This window comes from Eubalaena glacialis, chromosome 14, assembly GCF_028564815.1.
Source record: "Eubalaena glacialis isolate mEubGla1 chromosome 14, mEubGla1.1.hap2.+ XY, whole genome shotgun sequence".
In the NCBI taxonomy this organism is placed as follows: domain Eukaryota; kingdom Metazoa; phylum Chordata; class Mammalia; order Artiodactyla; family Balaenidae; genus Eubalaena; species Eubalaena glacialis.
In genome coordinates this window covers 64980811-64997603 of record NC_083729.1, presented here as the reverse complement: position 1 = coordinate 64997603, position 16793 = coordinate 64980811, and the positions used below count along the sequence as shown (strand labels likewise).

The 16793-nt window shown below is 48.2% G+C and overlaps 1 protein-coding gene across 2 annotated transcripts in view; it reads left to right on the top strand.

Moving 5' to 3' along the window:
- Positions 1-412: 412 nt before the first annotated feature.
- The window catches only part of DCTN1 (dynactin subunit 1), a 29926-nt gene continuing 13545 nt past the window's right edge, over positions 413-16793 (top strand). For both annotated transcript variants that reach the window (XM_061168660.1, XM_061168659.1), the window contains exons 1-4: positions 413-517; positions 13231-13476; positions 13745-13823; positions 14023-14057. In XM_061168660.1, coding sequence (XP_061024643.1) covers positions 13249-13476; positions 13745-13823; positions 14023-14057 — 342 coding nt within the window. In that variant the 5' untranslated portion in view covers positions 413-517; positions 13231-13248. The remainder of the gene's footprint in view (positions 518-13230; positions 13477-13744; positions 13824-14022; positions 14058-16793) is intronic.

Genomic DNA, 16793 nt, shown 5'->3' with positions numbered 1-16793 from the left:
AGCAGCAAATTTTAATTTTTTCCTCAAGCTACCTGACGAAAGATGGTTTACTAGTATTGTTTTAATTAACAGCTTAGCACTCAAAAGCTTAGCCACCCTCTGGGGGAGCCCTTTGCCCAACGCAAAGGAATCCTCGGGCTCCTCTCTGTGCTGTCTACCCTTTGCGTGCAGAGGTCGCTAGCCACTGCTCGCCTCTCTCCTGTGGTCCTAATCGGCTTCCCGTGTACAGTGCGCACGCGCGTATTTCGCTCCAGTTGTCCAGCTTTGTGCCTGATCGAAGTCTTCTCGGCTGCGCTCAGCGCGCAGTATTTAACCCGGACTGGTCTTCGGGAAAGAGTAGCGTGTTCCCCCGACCCAGAGCGCCTCTGGGCCTCAGCGGCTAGAGGACCTGGGACGGGGCTACAGGGGTCGGGCGGCACGGCGGGCAGCCCAAGAGGGCGGGGCGGGCCCCCGCTAGGGCTTGGGCGTCGGTCGCCGGTGGGGCCCGGCGCCGGGCGTGGAGCCCCTGACAGGACAGGTACGGAGGCGGCGACCCTGGAAACTGCCTCCTCCCCCACCGTGTTCGCGAGGCTCCTGGCTGTGCTCTGGGGGCTCGGCGCTCGCTTGGGGTGCGGCCGGGAGCCGGGTGTGCGGGGCCGGGCGGGGGTCGGCAGGGGTGGGCCGCGGCGGGGGTGGGCGCCCCCTGGGTCTGGGCTGGTCCGACCCACCTGAGCTCTTCAGCCTGCGGTGTGGTGCTCTCCCGGGGTCGAGTGATTGCGTCTCCGAATTCCTCCAGAACTGCAAGTGTCCCACTCCTTTCCTGGGAGCATCCAAGGTACCCCTGAACCCATTCCAAGCTACAGGTTTCCTGTGGGGCACACGGTTGAGAAGTTGTGTCAAACAGAAAAACAAACAAACAAAAAACAAAGCGGAGTCAAGGTGAGGGCCTGGATATGCGTTTGGTGTGTCAGTCTCCCATTCCTGGCTTCCGCCTTAACTGGCAGGCTCACCCTTGAGCAGTCATCTTGCGCATCCCAACTAAATCACACAGATGACGAACTCCGCTATTTTTAAGAGGCGGTGATTTAGAAACTTATCCTCACTTATTACAGTGTGGAGAGCAGCAAGCCCATATTGACCACTTACTAATCCAGTATGCTTAATGTACTGAGAGTCAAGGAGCTATGAGGTGGAGATTGAAGATCTTTAGCTAATGTACGGGCGAAGCCCAAGGTCCGGGGATGTTAGCGATAGTGGTTAAGGATAACTTTTTTTCCAAAGACATTTTGTGCTCAAATATGTTCAGAAACTTCATGGTTAAAGTTTTCTCTATTACAGAATATTTTGGAACTTTCAGTATGCTAATGATATTTTTATCACGAATTTCCCAGTGGAAGTATAGTATGGAGAGTTTCCCAAATTTGAACGGAAAATACTGTTTTTCTTGGGTGTTACCTCTGTTTAACATATGAAACAGTTTGGGAAATGGAGTTCCAGAATTAGAAACTCAAGGTTTGGAAGGGGCAGTGTAGGTCAGTGCGTTTTGAACTTTAATGCTGCATACACAAAATCTGTTAAAGTACAGATTTTGGTTAGTTCTGTATTTTTAACAAGTTCCCGGGTGATGCGGATGCTGCCGGTCCATGGACCAAACACACTTTGAGTAGCAAGGGTTTTCACTGGATTGAAAGAGACCATGTTCTGTTCCCTGCTCTCCAGAGCAAGCTGTGCTGCCTTGAATGATCACTTCCCCTTTCCAGACCTATAAAATAGGAGACTGGACTAGAAGATCTCTCAGGTCTCCTTCAGACCTAAAATGTTGTGACTCTAGTCCAGTTACCCTTGTGATAGTTGAATTACGTCTAAAATATCCTTGCCCTATGGCCAGTTTGGGCTTGAACATTTCTAGTAATGGGGAATTTACTGCATGTAGGCATCCCATTTCATCGTGGGATAGCTCAATAAGGAAGTTTTTCATATTGCTAAAATACATCTCTATAACTTCCATCCTGTTGGTCCTAGGTTATCTCTTAGAATCAAACAGAAAAAAAAGTATAATCCCTCTTTAAAAGATGACTCTTGGGAATTCCCTGACGGTCCAGTGGTTAGAACTTGGTGCTTTCACTGCCAGGCCCTGGGTTCAATCCCTGGTCAGGGGACTAAGATCCCACAGGCTGTGTGGCATGGCGGAAAAAAAAAAAAAAAAAGACTCTTAAAGTGTGAGATGACAGTGGTTCTACCAAGTTTTCCCCAAACTGAATTATCCTTTATTCTTCCATGACATTGTTTCAAATCTCTGTCTGTTAAATTTAGTCCTTCTGTGTAGTGGGGCTGTAGCTGGACTTTGAAGGATGGGTGGGGCTTGCAAAACTAGGGAAAGCATCCTAAGCAGCTGACAGTGGTCCAGAGATGACAATGCATATGTCAGATCCAGAATTGTTTGATTCAAGTAAGAAATGGTATGTCAGTGAAAGATTTTGGGCAAAGCAATGTTTTAGAGTGTGTAGTTGTCTTAGTGTGGTGTATAATGTGGTTGGAAGTGGGGAAGGAGAGAGGCAGGGAGCCACATATGCTTCACATATCAGTAAAGAGGACTTAGGTTGATGATAATAGTAATGCCTTCTATTTATGTATAACATTTTACAGATTACAGAACCTTTCACAGACAACCTTTCCTGTGAGGTAGGCAGAGCAGCTGTTACCCAGTTTTATAGATGAGGCACCAAAGAGAGTAAATGATTTGCCTTAATTCTCAAAGCTGTTACATGGCAGACCAAAGTGATGACAGTGGTAATGGAGGAGAAAGGAAGAATGCAGGAGGCAATACTGAGGAAGAATTGATAAGTTGGGCCTGAATGAACATGAGGGTACAAAGGAAAAGAAGTTGTTAGGGAGGAGTCAAAATAGTTCAGAAAATCATAATACATGATCGACAACTGCCATAGGTTGTACTTGCTCAGATCTATCATTGTTAGTGGCTGTTTGGAGTTATAGGTCGGGAGGGATTGTGGTAGAGGATTCCTAGGTTGTTTAGCCTGTCTATTGGTACTGGGTGGTGTGTGGGCCTTGGGTTAGCTGTCCCATACCAAGGGAATTGAGAACTGGATCCTCAGTGTCCCTTGAGAAGGTAAATGCTGAGCAATTGACTGTTTCAAATCTATCTTAGGGTCCTTGCCATCCTGGAGTCTCTGAATTTTGTTTTATATAATTTTTCTTTTGAAGTTCCAGCTAATATTAGTTGTACTTGGCTGATGGACAAATTGGCTATCCAGTCTGACCTCCCCAAGCTCCCACATATCCACTGAGGGTTTCACTGAAGCAGAGACTGGACCCTTGTCACTCCCGAAGCCACGCTAAAGCTATTTTCCCAGAAGATCTGCACTTCCCCTAGAGCCTAGAGGTCTCTCTCTCTCTCTCTCTCTCTCTCTCTCTCTCTCTCTCATCCTTTTATCCTGGAAGCACATGAGGTTGAGATTTATTGTCACTACCAAATTCCATAGGACCTAGAGCTGTCCCTGCACTTTTAGTTTCTTAGGCTCCTATCTGGTGAGCAAAGAGCTACATCTCTTGGGGTGTATGTGCGCCTGACTGTTGTACTTCCCCCATGGTGTCTCTGGGAAACCTGTCAGAACCAACTTATATCCCTAGAGCCTCGTGTTGGTATAGGCTTCTATTCAACATTGAGTGTCTTCTGTGTTTAGTGCTTAGGATACTGAGATGAATAAAAATTCTGTGCCCTGGAGAAATTCATGATGGGTTAAGGGAGACGATATTGTAAGTAAAATGCGATCTTGTAATAGAGATATTTCCAAAGTGTTGTGTGAGGGCAGAGGAGGGAATGACTAGCTCCACAGGGAGACATCAGGGGAATATTCAGGAAAGAGGTGATAAGTAAGTTGAGCCTTGAAGACGAAGAGAGAGACTTGGTGACGTTTGCAACATTTGCAGAGGCATAAGATAGGTAGATCCAAGTGGCTGGAATCTAAGAGAACTTTGAGATCAAAGGAGAGGTGGTTGATGAGATTAGATTCATAATGAGGCCAGGTTTTTAATGGCTTGTAGTTTTGTTCTAAGATTCAATTTTGTGGGAGGAAAGCCACTGCAGGTTTTTAGGCAGGGAGGTGATGTGGTTATATTTTGGAAAGCTAATTGTGGAAATAGACTGAAAGGGGAGAATCTGGATCCAGAACATCAGGAGACTCTTGTAGTAACCTGGGTTTGGCTTCAGGCTGAATTAAGAGTTAGTGGGGATGGGAAGGAGGGGATAAATCGGAGATTGTAGAGACAGAGTTCACTTGACATAATGACTAATTAATTGGTTGTTGAGAACAAGAGAGAGAGGGAGTTGTTGAGGATGACTCAGTTTTCTATTTTGGATTGATGGTGGTACCAGTAGTAAAGGGGGAGTATAGACGAGGAACATTTGCTGGGGGAAGCTTCTGTGTGTTTTGGGTCATGTTGAATTTGGGCGTCTGTGGCGCTTAGCAGATAGGTGGAAATGTGGGTCTGGAGTTCAGAAGAGAGTCTGTGTCTAGGGGTGGTAGATGTAAGTGGTAGTTGATGCTGTTGGAATGGATGAGCCTAGCCATGCTTATAGAAGGCTGAAGATAACAGAGATGACAAGGATTGGTGGGCAAGGTGAGAGAGAATGGTGTCCAGGGAGCTACAGAGGAAAAAGTTGCAGGAAGAGAATCAGCAGCCTCTGTTGCTACAGCGAGGTCAGGTAGGATGCGATTGGAAAATGTACTTTGAGATTGGGCAGTTAGGAGATTGTGGTCACCAGGGCTCTTTCATTTTTTTAGTGTGAGCAGCTGGATGGGAGCCAGGTGGATTGAAGAGTGGATGGGAAATGAGGATAGGGAGGATGTACTCCCTTTGAGTAGTTTGGGAAGGAAGGAAGGAAGGAAGGAAGATGGTGGCAGCTTGTGGAGGAGTAGCAGAGGCTCGAGACAGATTTTCCTAGAATAGAAGTCTTGAGCATGGGTTATCTGATGATGTGTAAGAGCCAGTAGAGAGGTTGCATTTGAAGGCACAAAGGAAATGATGATTGCAGAGGAGGGTGGAGGGTTGTCTCTGAAAAGGAGACATCATTTCTTTTGAAGAGGAATGACAGAAGAAAGGAAAAGAATGTAGGAAGAAAGAGGCAATGATGGATACACCTAAATTTGCAAAGGAATTCTTATCTAATAGGTTCAGTTTCCTTTCTCAGCAAGGTTATCTGCTGAGGGGTGGGGGTCCTGGTGTGGGCTCGGATAGGAACAGGGACTTGAGAGTGGTAAGGGAAACTTGAAACTGTCCAGAGAGGAAAGGGAAAGAGAGCAGAGTTGAGATATGCTCCAAGAACATTGAGTACCCTCCGAACTTGAATCCTGCAATGTAGGCCTCTCTTTCCTCTTCTTCATAATAATTATGGCTGACTTTTATTGAGTGCTTCATACCAGGCACTCTTCTAAGTGCTTTTCAGGCATTCTCACAACAACCCTGTTAGAAAGGTATTGTTAGTATCTATGTTTTACAGAAGGAGAAACTGAGGCATGGAGTATTACTTACACTTAGTAGAACTTATGTCTGATGAATCTCTTACCTCTGCAGAAATGGCATTCCTTCCTTGAGGCATCAGAGAAATGCAGAAATTTAATCCCAACTCCCAGTTTCTGGTCCTTGAGGGGCTGGAGTTTAGGGCTGCTAAGGAGGGCCAGTCTGTGGGTATGATAGTGGCCTGGGTGAGCAGGGTGGTGGGGTCAGTGTTGCTGCTGTGTTTTTACAACTACATACAGAATTCTGAAATCCTTGTGTGATTTCCCAGCAACCTGACTAGAAAGACAAGTGACTGATAATGATTTGTTAGGTACTGCAGGCTAAGACCATGTCAATTGAGATGGTGAATAAGAAAAGAGATCTTGTCTCAATCAGCCAGAAAAAGAATTTTTACTGCCAGTTATGGGACTAGGCAGACCTATGACCTTACGTAATAGCATAGATTATTAACACTCACCTTTGGTGTTTTCCCCATTGGTGTGATAGATAGAATTTGTAGGTAAGGTGCACACCTGACTTGAGTGAAAGGGAAGACTGATGAGATGGCATGGGTGGAAGAGAAATGGACTTACCTTTTCCTGCTGCAGCCACTGGAGCATCATTTCTGTGTCCTTCCTCTTGATGTTGCCATGGATACGCCTTTGCGTGGTGACTTGAGGAGATTGATTTCCATTATGATCAGATGATGACGTGGATTTAAAAAGAGAAAGGACAGAATGCTCTGCTTCTGGGGAGTGGCCGGTGAGCTGCCCAAAAGGCAGAGCCCAGCACAGCCGAGGTGGCTGTGGCTTTGTTGGCTGCTTTGGCTTTTGCTGAAGTTGTGAAATGGTGCATCTCTCTCTTTAGAGCGCAGGCTCAGGGTTCCCTGTCTGCAGGGTCCTAGTGCCAGGGACTTGCTGGTTGATCATGGGGAGAAAGCAGCAGGAACTTTGAGTAGGCTATTAAGTAGGACTGCTGCTAGCCCTGGGAGGGTTGCAATTCTTTTTCTTTTCAAAGAACATTTATTTATTTATTGGCTGCTTTGGATCTTTGTTGCTGCCCGTGGGCTTTCTCTAGTTGCAGCGAGTGGGGGCTACTGTTCGTTGTGCGGGCTTCTCATTGCGGAACACAGGCTCTAGGCGTGCAGGCTTCAGTAGTTGTGGCAACGGGCTTAGTTGCTCCGCGGCATGTGGGATCTTCCCAGACCAGGGATCGAACCCGTGTCCCCAGCGTTGGCAGGGGGATTCTTAACCACTGCGCCACCAGGGAAGTCCTGGCTTGCAATTCTTGAGTACCAGGCTGCACTCAAGTGCTTGTTGCCTTCCTGCAGAAGCGCCTTCATTGAGGATAAGTGAGGCATATTGTGTAGCTTTCCTTCCTGTCTCTTGGAGGTCTGGGCCCTTTGGAGGTGGGCCTGGTAGTCACTGGGTATTCCTAGGGGAGGGGGATATCCTGGGAGGGGGTAGACCTGTATTCAGTTTGGGAGTGGGCTACAGAAATTTCTGGGGATAATGAAGAGCTGGAGAGGTAAAAAAAAAGTCTATTTAGGGTCTAGGTCCTATCTGTGTGAGATCTGCAAGGCAGATACTGGAGTAGGACCTAGGAACAGAAGGCTCTGTTTATCTTCTTTCTGGGTTCCTGTGCATATCTGGAATCCGGCCTTCCAAGCTTCCAGTACCTGAGCTTCTATTCCCCTCTCCTTTCCTGACTCCTGAGGGACTTATATCCACACATATCCCTCCCCTACTAGTGCTTTTAGAGATGTACAACTTCATCCTAGTTATAAGAAAATCTGTATCTTGCTGATTACCTTTATGTTTCATTTTATCTCTTTGCAACCAAATCGAAATACCCCGTGCCTAATGCAGTTCAGTTCAAGTGTGTGGACCCTGCTGTCAGACTGCCTGGATTTCAAGCCTCTACAAGTGGGATCAGAGAAAGCAAACAGTTGGGTTAGCCCAGGATCAAGGTTTGGTAAGGTGAGACAAGAGGAGGTCAGGGGCGTAAAGGATGCTGTGGTACCAGTAAAAGCAAGGTAGAAATGGTGCAGTCTGGGTGCCAAAGAGGCTTTTCCTCCTTACTAGTTCCTCCTTAATTCCTAATAATCCACTTCTTTTCCTCTCATTTCTGAAATGTTCTCCGAGACCACTGGTAATCTATTTATCAGACATAGATTTCTTTCCCTCCTCTTTCCATTTTCCTAGACTTTTTAGCAGTATTTAATATCATTGGGGAGGAAAATGGATTAGAAATCCAGGGAGTATCTGTCTTCTGGCTGAGGTAGCATGTAACTCAGAGTTGTCCTGTGTGACATGGGGTGGGGCCCAATGGTGCTGTTGAAGGATCACCTACCTGTACAGCTGGTCAAATGTGCCCCCCTTTCTACTCACATGTGCCCCGCTGGCTATGAGACTTAGGTGAGTTGTTTGACTTCTGAGACTCAATTCTGTCACCTGTAGAATGGAAATAGTGGAATCCGTGTTGTCTGCATCACAGGTTCGTTTTGGAAGGAGATCGTGAAATACACGTGTTAGTGGTCACAGTTAAATTTGCCTCTGAGAAGGCCCTATGACTTATTTTCTCTCTCTTAACATGTTCAGTTTCCCGTCCCAATTCTGTTGTTATCAATCATCATTCTCCCATTATACCTGCTTGAAAACTCCCAAGTTTATTCATTCCTTTACTTATCCATGCATTCATTCATCCATCCATTTATTCATGCAAGGTTTGAGTTCCTACCGTGTGCACTTGTCATTGATGTACCCTCTCAGTAATGATGAAGACAATATCTACAATTTGTTGAACACACATTCTGTGCTCAGCACTGTACTAAATGCTTTACTTCAGTCTTATTTAATCCTCACAACATCCCTGTGAGGTAGGTATTATTTCCCCCTTTTTTCAGTTGAGGTAACCAGGGCTCTGAAAATATCTTACCCAGAGTCATACACATGAGGAAATAGGAGAACCAAAGCTGTACCCAGGTCTGTCCATCTCCAGAGCCCATACAGGCCTGCTGCTTCTTTCCCCACATCTGATCTATCATAGGGCCTTCTCGGGGCTTTTTTCTACTGTCTCTGAATTGGTCCATTTCCTCTTCCCTCTCTTTTTCTCTCATGAGCCTGGCTCAAACCCCCTCACCCCTTGCTCATTACTGCCATAGCCTCCTTGCTGTTTTCCCTGTCTTTATCAAGTTGCTCTTGCCTCCACTCCATTCTGCTCTCTGCCACCTGTTTGATCTTCCTAAAATAGTTTTCATTATGCCAGTCTCCTGCTCAGGAAGAGACTGGCTTCCTGTTGTTATTGGATCCAATTCATCTATCTCTACGTGATGTTAAATTCCCTGACTATCCATATTTACCTTCTAATACATCTCCATATCAGTGTTAATTCATTCAATAAATATTTGACTTCATGAGCTAAGAGTGATGGGATCATAAAGAGGAAAAGTTGAGGAGTCTGCTTTAAAAGGCTTATAGTTTGATAGGAGAACTCATCCAGAATTCACTAATTCAGCCAAGCTAGTCATCTTTAACTTTCCCCAGTCAAGCAAAATTATTTCTGTCTCTACTCATACTGTACTCACAAATTACAATGTTTTAGGCTTTTCCTCTCCACATACCCAAACAAAAACCTCATGATTCAAGGGATAATCAAGTATCCCTTTTCTTTTTAGCTTACCTTTTTCCTCTCTGTAATTCCTTATAATATTTATCATCTAGACATTTTATTTTAATACCTATACAGCTTCTGCATTTTTTTTACAGAGCACTTTTATGTGCTTTATCTTATTTGAGCATTAATGTAGATATGGCAGGTGATAGTCCCATTTTATAGAAGAAACAGCATCTAAGAAGTTAGGTGACTATATACACTTGTGTGGCTAGTGAGCTGTGATGTTGTTCTTGGATGTGCGCTCTTTTGAATCTTTGAAGGTAGTGTGGTCCAGAGGAAGAGCACGGCTTTGGAAGCCTAGAAATATGTGTGGTATCAATGAGGAGAGTAAAAAGTGCAGAGGGTTCTGGTTCAGGCTTTGGTTCCAGTTACGGCTCCACTCCTTGTCTTCTGTGTGACTTCAGGGAAGTTGCTCAGTTCTCTAAGCCCTGTTTCCTTGTCAGCATTGTTCCTGGCTTGCCTCTTATGGGGTTACTTTGATGTCCAAATATGATGATAACTAAGTTATTAGCTAACTTTGTTGAGTACTTACTAAATACCAGGCAATGTCCTAAGTGTTTTACATGGATTATCTCAGCTAATCCTCACAACAGCTCTCAGACATGTTCTTTGTTCCCAGTTGACAGATGAGGAAGTTGAGGGACAGAGATGTTAAGTAACTGGACCAAGTTTATGTAGCTACCAAGTGGTGAAGCCAGGGATTGAATGTAAGCAGCCTGAGTCTAGAACCGGTATTCTTAACCATGGTACTATACAATTGTTTTTTAAGGTGTTCTGTAGACTGTAAAGTGTTCTGAACATGCAGAAGTCTAGGCCGCAAGGAGCTGCATGGCCCTGCCCACCTGTGTAATGGTGAATAGGGAAAAGAGGGGGCAACGTGGAGATTTTGCAGAGGAGGAGAGAAATGGTTTCCTAGGGGGTCTGGCCAGGATTGGAGATGTGGAGAGGTGTTTGGGGGCCATATATCTGGCTGTTGGCTATCATTCTCCTATTAGGCTATCTGGCCTGCCTTAGAAAGAGGGTGGAATGGAGGAAGACCCTGTTCAGCCAGTGAAGCCCAGTGCAGACAAGACAGGTATCCCTCGGGCCAGGGGATCTACATCCACACTGTACCCGGTAGAGCCATAGATCAGACCCCAGGACAACCTTGTTAGCTACTTAGGGGCAGGGACTGTTGGTTTCTAGCCCAGTAGATGGATAAATGAATGAAGTGGTTACATAGCCCTCTTGAGACCTCTCACTAGAATGCATAATCTTATTAAATTAAACATTTTAAATTATAAAAGTAATATGGTTATTAAAGAAATTTTGTGAAATATAGAAAACAAACCATCTCATTGTTTCTCTTAAGGAGATGCCTAGGAGGCAAGGCCAAGAGAACAGGGGACAGGTGGCTGAGGTGGACTGGGCACTGCCCCCACTTGTAGGGGGCAAGTGGGACTCTGTTTCTGACCACCACCCTTACTAATCCGTTTGAACCTGATACTCTTAGGGTTCAGAGCCTGGCCCTTTATAACAACTAGAAGGGAGGAAGAATGACCATGGCAACCTTTGCCAGTGTTGAAGGAGCTGGGGTACTTGACTTGCTTTGCTCTGTGTGTGTGTGTGTGTGTTTGTGTGTGTGTGAAGTTGCCTCCATTGCTGCCCTTCCTTTGCTGTGTATTGGGCAGGGGGCCTGGCTGCTCTGGCCCAGGGTGAGATTGAAATTCAGACCCTAATCACGTGGGTTTGGACCTGACTCCAGAGTTTAGAAAGGGGAGGGAGGAGGAAGAGCACTAGAAAGGGGGACGAGAGACCCTTACTTTGGCTGTGTGAATGTGTCACTTGATGCTTGTGGGTCTGCTGAGGCCTCACATCCTGGGGGTGGGAAGGGTGGCAGTGACGGTGAGGGGGTGCAGATTAGGAGGATCAGCAGGGCTGTGCTCCCACCCGTAGGACAGTGTACTCTAGAGGTGAGTGTTGAGGGTCTTTGACGTGGGCCTAGTCCCTTATACTCTGTCCCTCTTGACAGGCCCAGGTGAAGCAAGGGGGCACTAGGACCCAGAGGCTAGCTCGATTCCTGACAAGTCTAGAGCAGCACTAGCGCAGAGTGAGACTCATCAGCTGGCAAGCAGGATTCGGTGTCTCTGGGTTCAGGAATCCTCCAGCAGCAGAGGGGACTTGCTCCTCAGCCCCCATCTCTGTCCCCACCCGTACCCCAGTAGGCCACCCAGGGAGGTCCATGGACTGGGGAGGGCCACGCCTGCTGGCTTCTGTGTTTGTCCATGAGGGCCTGGAGCCCTGACCCTCCTGCCTAGGTTTCTGCCTTTTCTCTCTGTCTTTGGCCAGCTGGGGGAGGGGGTAGAGGCCGGGTGAGCAGCATGGCCCAGAGCAAGAGGCACGTGTACAGCCGGGTAAGTGGCCCTGGTCTGGGATGGCCACGGGAGGGCTTCTGGAGAAGGCCTTGGGTGGCTGTGGACATTGCTGTGGGGGGTGGGGAGACAGGCGGGAGCTAGGCTGGGGCCACTCGCGGCCCTGACCGTGTGGGACTGCACAGGCTTCCCTTCCCAGAGTTGGGCCCTCTCTGGGTACTGGTGAGGCCTGACCTTTGACTCCAAGTGGACCTCAGGCCAGAGGCTCCTGAGGGGGCCAGACTATCTTGGGGATTACAAATGGGGTTGGTGGGTTGGAATGGCTTTTCAGTGAAGTCTTTCTTTAGAGCTGCTTTGTTGTTTGTCACTCGCTTTCTTGCTCTTCTGACTGAGATTGAATCTGTAGCCACTGCTGTGTCCACCTGATTCTGAGAGGCTTATTAGGGGTAGGAGGTTGGAGAGCGTCTCTGAGTTTGGGGCCAGCCCTGATGTTCCTGTCAGTTCCTTTTATTGTCAGGTCCGTGAGAGCCACTCGCCTGTCCCAGGTATGATTTGGCCTCTCGGAGCCCCTGGGAATGGTATCCTCACCTTCTTGGATGAGCTCTTTGGGGAAGAGAGTTAGGGAGTCACTGGCCCTGGCAGAGCTCTCTTAGGAAGCCAAGTGGGGGCATCAGAAGGGGGCCCTGTGGAGTCTTCAAGGCCATGCTGTTACTTCTTCATGCTTCCTTCTCTGTTTGTTGCAAGGCCCCTGGTTCACAGAGCTGCTATTGCTAAAAATGGCTTAGGTGTGATTTTCTTCTAAGCCATGGGCCTATTTGGAACCTAATTTCATGTTGTCCTGTCATCACGGGTATGTCAGAAGCCGAGAGCTTCCCAAGGACAATGTTTAGTCTATTCCCTTACCTTGTCCATTATCACCATGGATAGGGTGATAAGCCATCCATTTGAACCACTGGGCAGAGTCTGGGGGACAGATGCGGGACAGATCTGAGGTACCCGATTTACCTGGCCTTTATTTTTCTTTTTATAGTGACATAGCATGAGTGAAGGATCTCCAGAACTTGTGGGTAGAGAGTTGATAGAACAGGGCTCAGGCCAGGAAGAAGGGAGTAAATCATTGGATGGGCTTGGTGAGGCATCTAGGAGTGTGCTGGTGGGGGTTGGGGAAGTCAGGTCAGGAAGGAGTGGTAGTGACTTAGGGCTGGAAGGAGGCACAGCTGGGTGCCCTCAGGGAGGACAGGCAGCAGTAGGGAGGGAACAGGATTCTAGGGGGTCACTCACTGACTCACCTGTCTGCCCAGCTCAGGCTTTTGAGTCAGGCACTGGGTTGTGGGGAGCCTGGTCTAAACTGAGTTATTTGTTTGAGCTTCATTCCCCTCCTAGGGGGCAGTGCTCCTTGAGAAAGCAGCCATGTGGGGTGACATTCACAGATCTAGCAATGAATTCTGATTTATTAAATTTAAATATAATCTCTTAAAAATTATGGCAGATTCCAGAGGCGTTTGGAGAAGTTTTAGAACACAACACTGACATTTTTCAAAAGGGAATTTGGTGGTGGTGGGGGACACTTTACCTTGAGAATGGGGTTCAGGGAAGTGACTTTTGATCCTTTTTCAGGCCGGGATCCTGATTGGGGCCTTTCTTATATATTAGGATGACACCGTTGACCTGAGGCTTTTAACTATGTACGTTTGCATGTGTCTTTCAGACTCCCAGCGGCAACAGAATGAGTGCGGAGGCAAGTGCCCGGCCTCTGCGAGTGGGCTCCCGCGTGGAGGTGATTGGAAAAGGCTACCGTGGCACTGTGGCCTATGTTGGAGCCACGTTATTTGCCACTGGCAAATGGGTAGGTGTGATCCTGGATGAAGCAAAAGGCAAGAATGATGGAACCGTCCAAGGCAGGAGGTACTTCACTTGTGATGAAGGGCATGGCATCTTTGTGCGCCAATCCCAGGTACTCACCTCTTGCTTCTGTGTGTGTGTATGTGTGTGTGTGTGTGTATACATGCTCTGTTGCATGTGCGGCTGGTGTGTTGGTGCTCCCTTTTCCTGGGCATGAGCATAAGTCTCTGGTTGGTAGAGTGGGAGGTAATGGGGGAGGGAAGATTAAGAGCTATCCTTAAGGAAGCTGCCTGTACCCCAGGTTTGCTTAAGGCCTGGGGAGGGGCCCATATTACATCCAGCCTTGATCTAGCTATATTGAGTCTATTCTGTGGCCTCAGATCCAGGTATTTGAAGATGGAGCAGATACTACTTCCCCAGAGACACCTGATTCTTCTGCCTCAAAGGTCCTCAGAAGAGGTAACAACCACCCACTTAAGTTGCCTCCTCACATCCAGGAGTCCCCAGGACTTCTCCCCAGAACAAGGGGCCATAGTGGATCCTGAGAGTTTCCATCACCACCATATTCCCTTGTTATATCTTGCCTAACCTGCCATGATGTTCTCTGCCTCTACCCCTCTACACAAACACACGCTTTGTTTCTGTTTGCATTCTACAGAGGGAACTGACTCAAATGCAAAGACCAGCAAACTGGTAAGTGGTTACGGGTGGGGGTGGGAGTAGTAGAGGGAAGAGGGAAAGGAGAAAGAGAGGAGGGAGACTCAATACCAGGCAGGTAGAAGCAATAGATGAGTAAACTGAGTTAGCCTTCCAGTCTCCATCCTCCCTGAGAAGGAAGCTTTCTGGGTATGAGTTGCTACTTTAGGTGTAAGGGTGGTAGCAGGGAAAAAGTTATTAAGGCCCAGAAGTTCTGGATCAATTGGAACAGAGGCTGGGGGTGAAAGGGAGGACAGGTCTGACCCCAGTAGTGTTGTTGCCAACTTCCTACCTGTTGGTATCCAAGGCTGCCAACATCTGATGGGTGAAGGGTAGGGGTAAGGTAAGAACTGGAGAAAGAAGGTGCTTTCTTTTTCACAAGTGAATGGAGAGGAGCTGGACCCTCTGCCACCTGTTTTAAGCTGTATGCAGAGGGCCTGCTGGAGCCTCCCTCCGCTGCTTTGCGCAGGGTGTGTGAGGTGGGGCTCCAGACTCTCCAGCTCCTCTGGGTCAGGGTGTGGACCTCCTGGAAGCTGATCCTTAAGGGAGCCCTCATCTCACTTACCCTGGATTTGACAGTGACCTGACTCCCCCCATACCTGGGTATGCCTGAGTTGGTCTTAATACCTACACCCAAGATATCTGGCCAGCTAGCACAGTGTGATGTTTAACTCTGTTCTCTAACTCTGCCCTTTCCTACTCCTCATGCAGCGGGGCCTGAAGCCTAAGAAGGTGGTGTGTTTACTATTTGTGCCTGGGTGGGTGAGGGCCATGAGCCCCCTCCCCAGCTGTCCTGCATGTCCTTGGGCTGCATGCATGTGTGTGTGACCTTGGGGCTGGGATGGCCAGAGGAAATGGCAGCCTTGGCTTTCAGAGTTCCTTTGAGGGGTGCAATGACATCAGGCTCAGGTAGTACTCATTAGGGATGATCCTCACCCCTTCCCACACCCCTGCCCATCGCCTCAGGACATCTAGTCAGAGACTCCAAGCATTTGACTGTAAACAGTAGCAGCATGGAATAGAGCATTTACTGGGTTACAGTGGATTCTCACTTAGCCTCATCTTGGGGGCAGTGGGAGGAGAGACTGGGGGTCTAGAGGTGAGGAAAGTACCAAGTGAGGTGGTTAGGTAAGGAGGTGGGAGGTCAGGGAACAGAGCACAGGAAGAACAGTCCTGAGTTGAAAAGCCTGTGTTGTTCCTGTCTCTGGGTGGGTGCTGCCATGAATGCCCACCCTCACTGTGCTCTGTCAGTCTTTCACTGCCTCTTCCTTCCTCTGGTGGTGTGCCTGAGGCCCACCTCCCACACCTCCCACACCCCTGAAACTCTTTTAGTCATAAATTGCTGCCATGACCACTTCCTTACACCAGCCCATGCCTTGGGGCTATGCCCAAGCTGCCTCCGACCTGCATGTGCCTGTCAGACCTGTATGTGCTGTGCTGTATGTATTATTCTGTGATTTCCTTGTCACCAGCCTGTTTCAGGCCCTTCTGACCTTGCATGGAGAGCTACTAGATTGGGGCAGTGGAGGGGAAGAGTAAAACATCTTTTTTCTGACTTCTGGTTGGTGGTGGGTCCTCACTTTGGAGTTTTGCCTTGGAAGAGACAACATGATGGTACTTGCTTTGGGTCCTGGCTTGGGAGGGAATGGGGATATAAAAAGGAAAATAATTCTCAAAAGGATGCTGGACCCATTCCAGACACTTGGCTTCTTCCCTTGATTATTGGCTCCGGGTTGGGGTTCCCATCTCACATCAGACCCCTGAATAGAGAAGAGGATGGACCTGCAGTCTGATATCTATGGAGGAGTTCTGGCCACAGTCTGACTTGACCCTGAGAGGGACCTGAGCCATGCCCAAATCTTGGGGTTTTGGCGGTTGCCTAGGGAAATGTGGCAAAGCCTAGCCTAGGCTGCCTGTGCTGGGATATAGCACCTTCTTGGCTCATGATGCAGAGTGTCAGTCAAGTAGTCAAGTCCTCCCCTAGGTCTTCCTCTCCAGTGCTTCTCTCACAGCACATCACTTAGCCCAGGGAACAGGGAGCTAGCACCAGAACAAAAGAAGGAACTTTGAGGAGGAGGGTGGAAGAGAGAACCCAGATGTCTTTGCCACGTGCCCAGTCCTTTCTGGAAGCCCTTTAGAGACAGGTTTTAACCTGACTACAACAAGGGTAGAGTTGGGAGAGGAGCCAAACACTGTCATTAGAGCTGCTGCAGCCCAGATAGAATGTTCCCCAGGTTTCTTAGTGTGCCCTGCAGAGCTGATGCAGCAGGAGTGCTGTGGGTACATGTGCCTGATGAGCCACCATAAGGGTATTGTCCATGTGTATGAGACAGAAGTAGAGTTGATGGGGTTGTGGACAGAGGGGAGTATGAGTATGAGAGAGGCCTGATGAAGCAGTGAGGCCCTGTGTCCCTGTGCAGTGATGCCCTGGTCCCAGAGAGGTCATCCCAGAAATGGGATGGCCCCTAGCCCAATTTCTTGGAGCAAATTCTTGGGGCTGGGGGAGAGGGAAGGAGAGGGAGGAGCCAGAACCTATTCTTTGGAGGAGGAAGTAGGGCGGGTTCAGCAGAGGACTTTGTCCAATCATGAGGAGGAGGAGGAGCCATCAGAGCCTGGTGGTTGCTAGGTGACTGAGGAGCAGTGTCTCCACCCCTAGTGGAGCAGAGGAGGGTGGGTGCATGACGTCAGGTGGAGCTGCTGCTGCGGCCACTGAGGCTGCCATCAGCCTAAGCT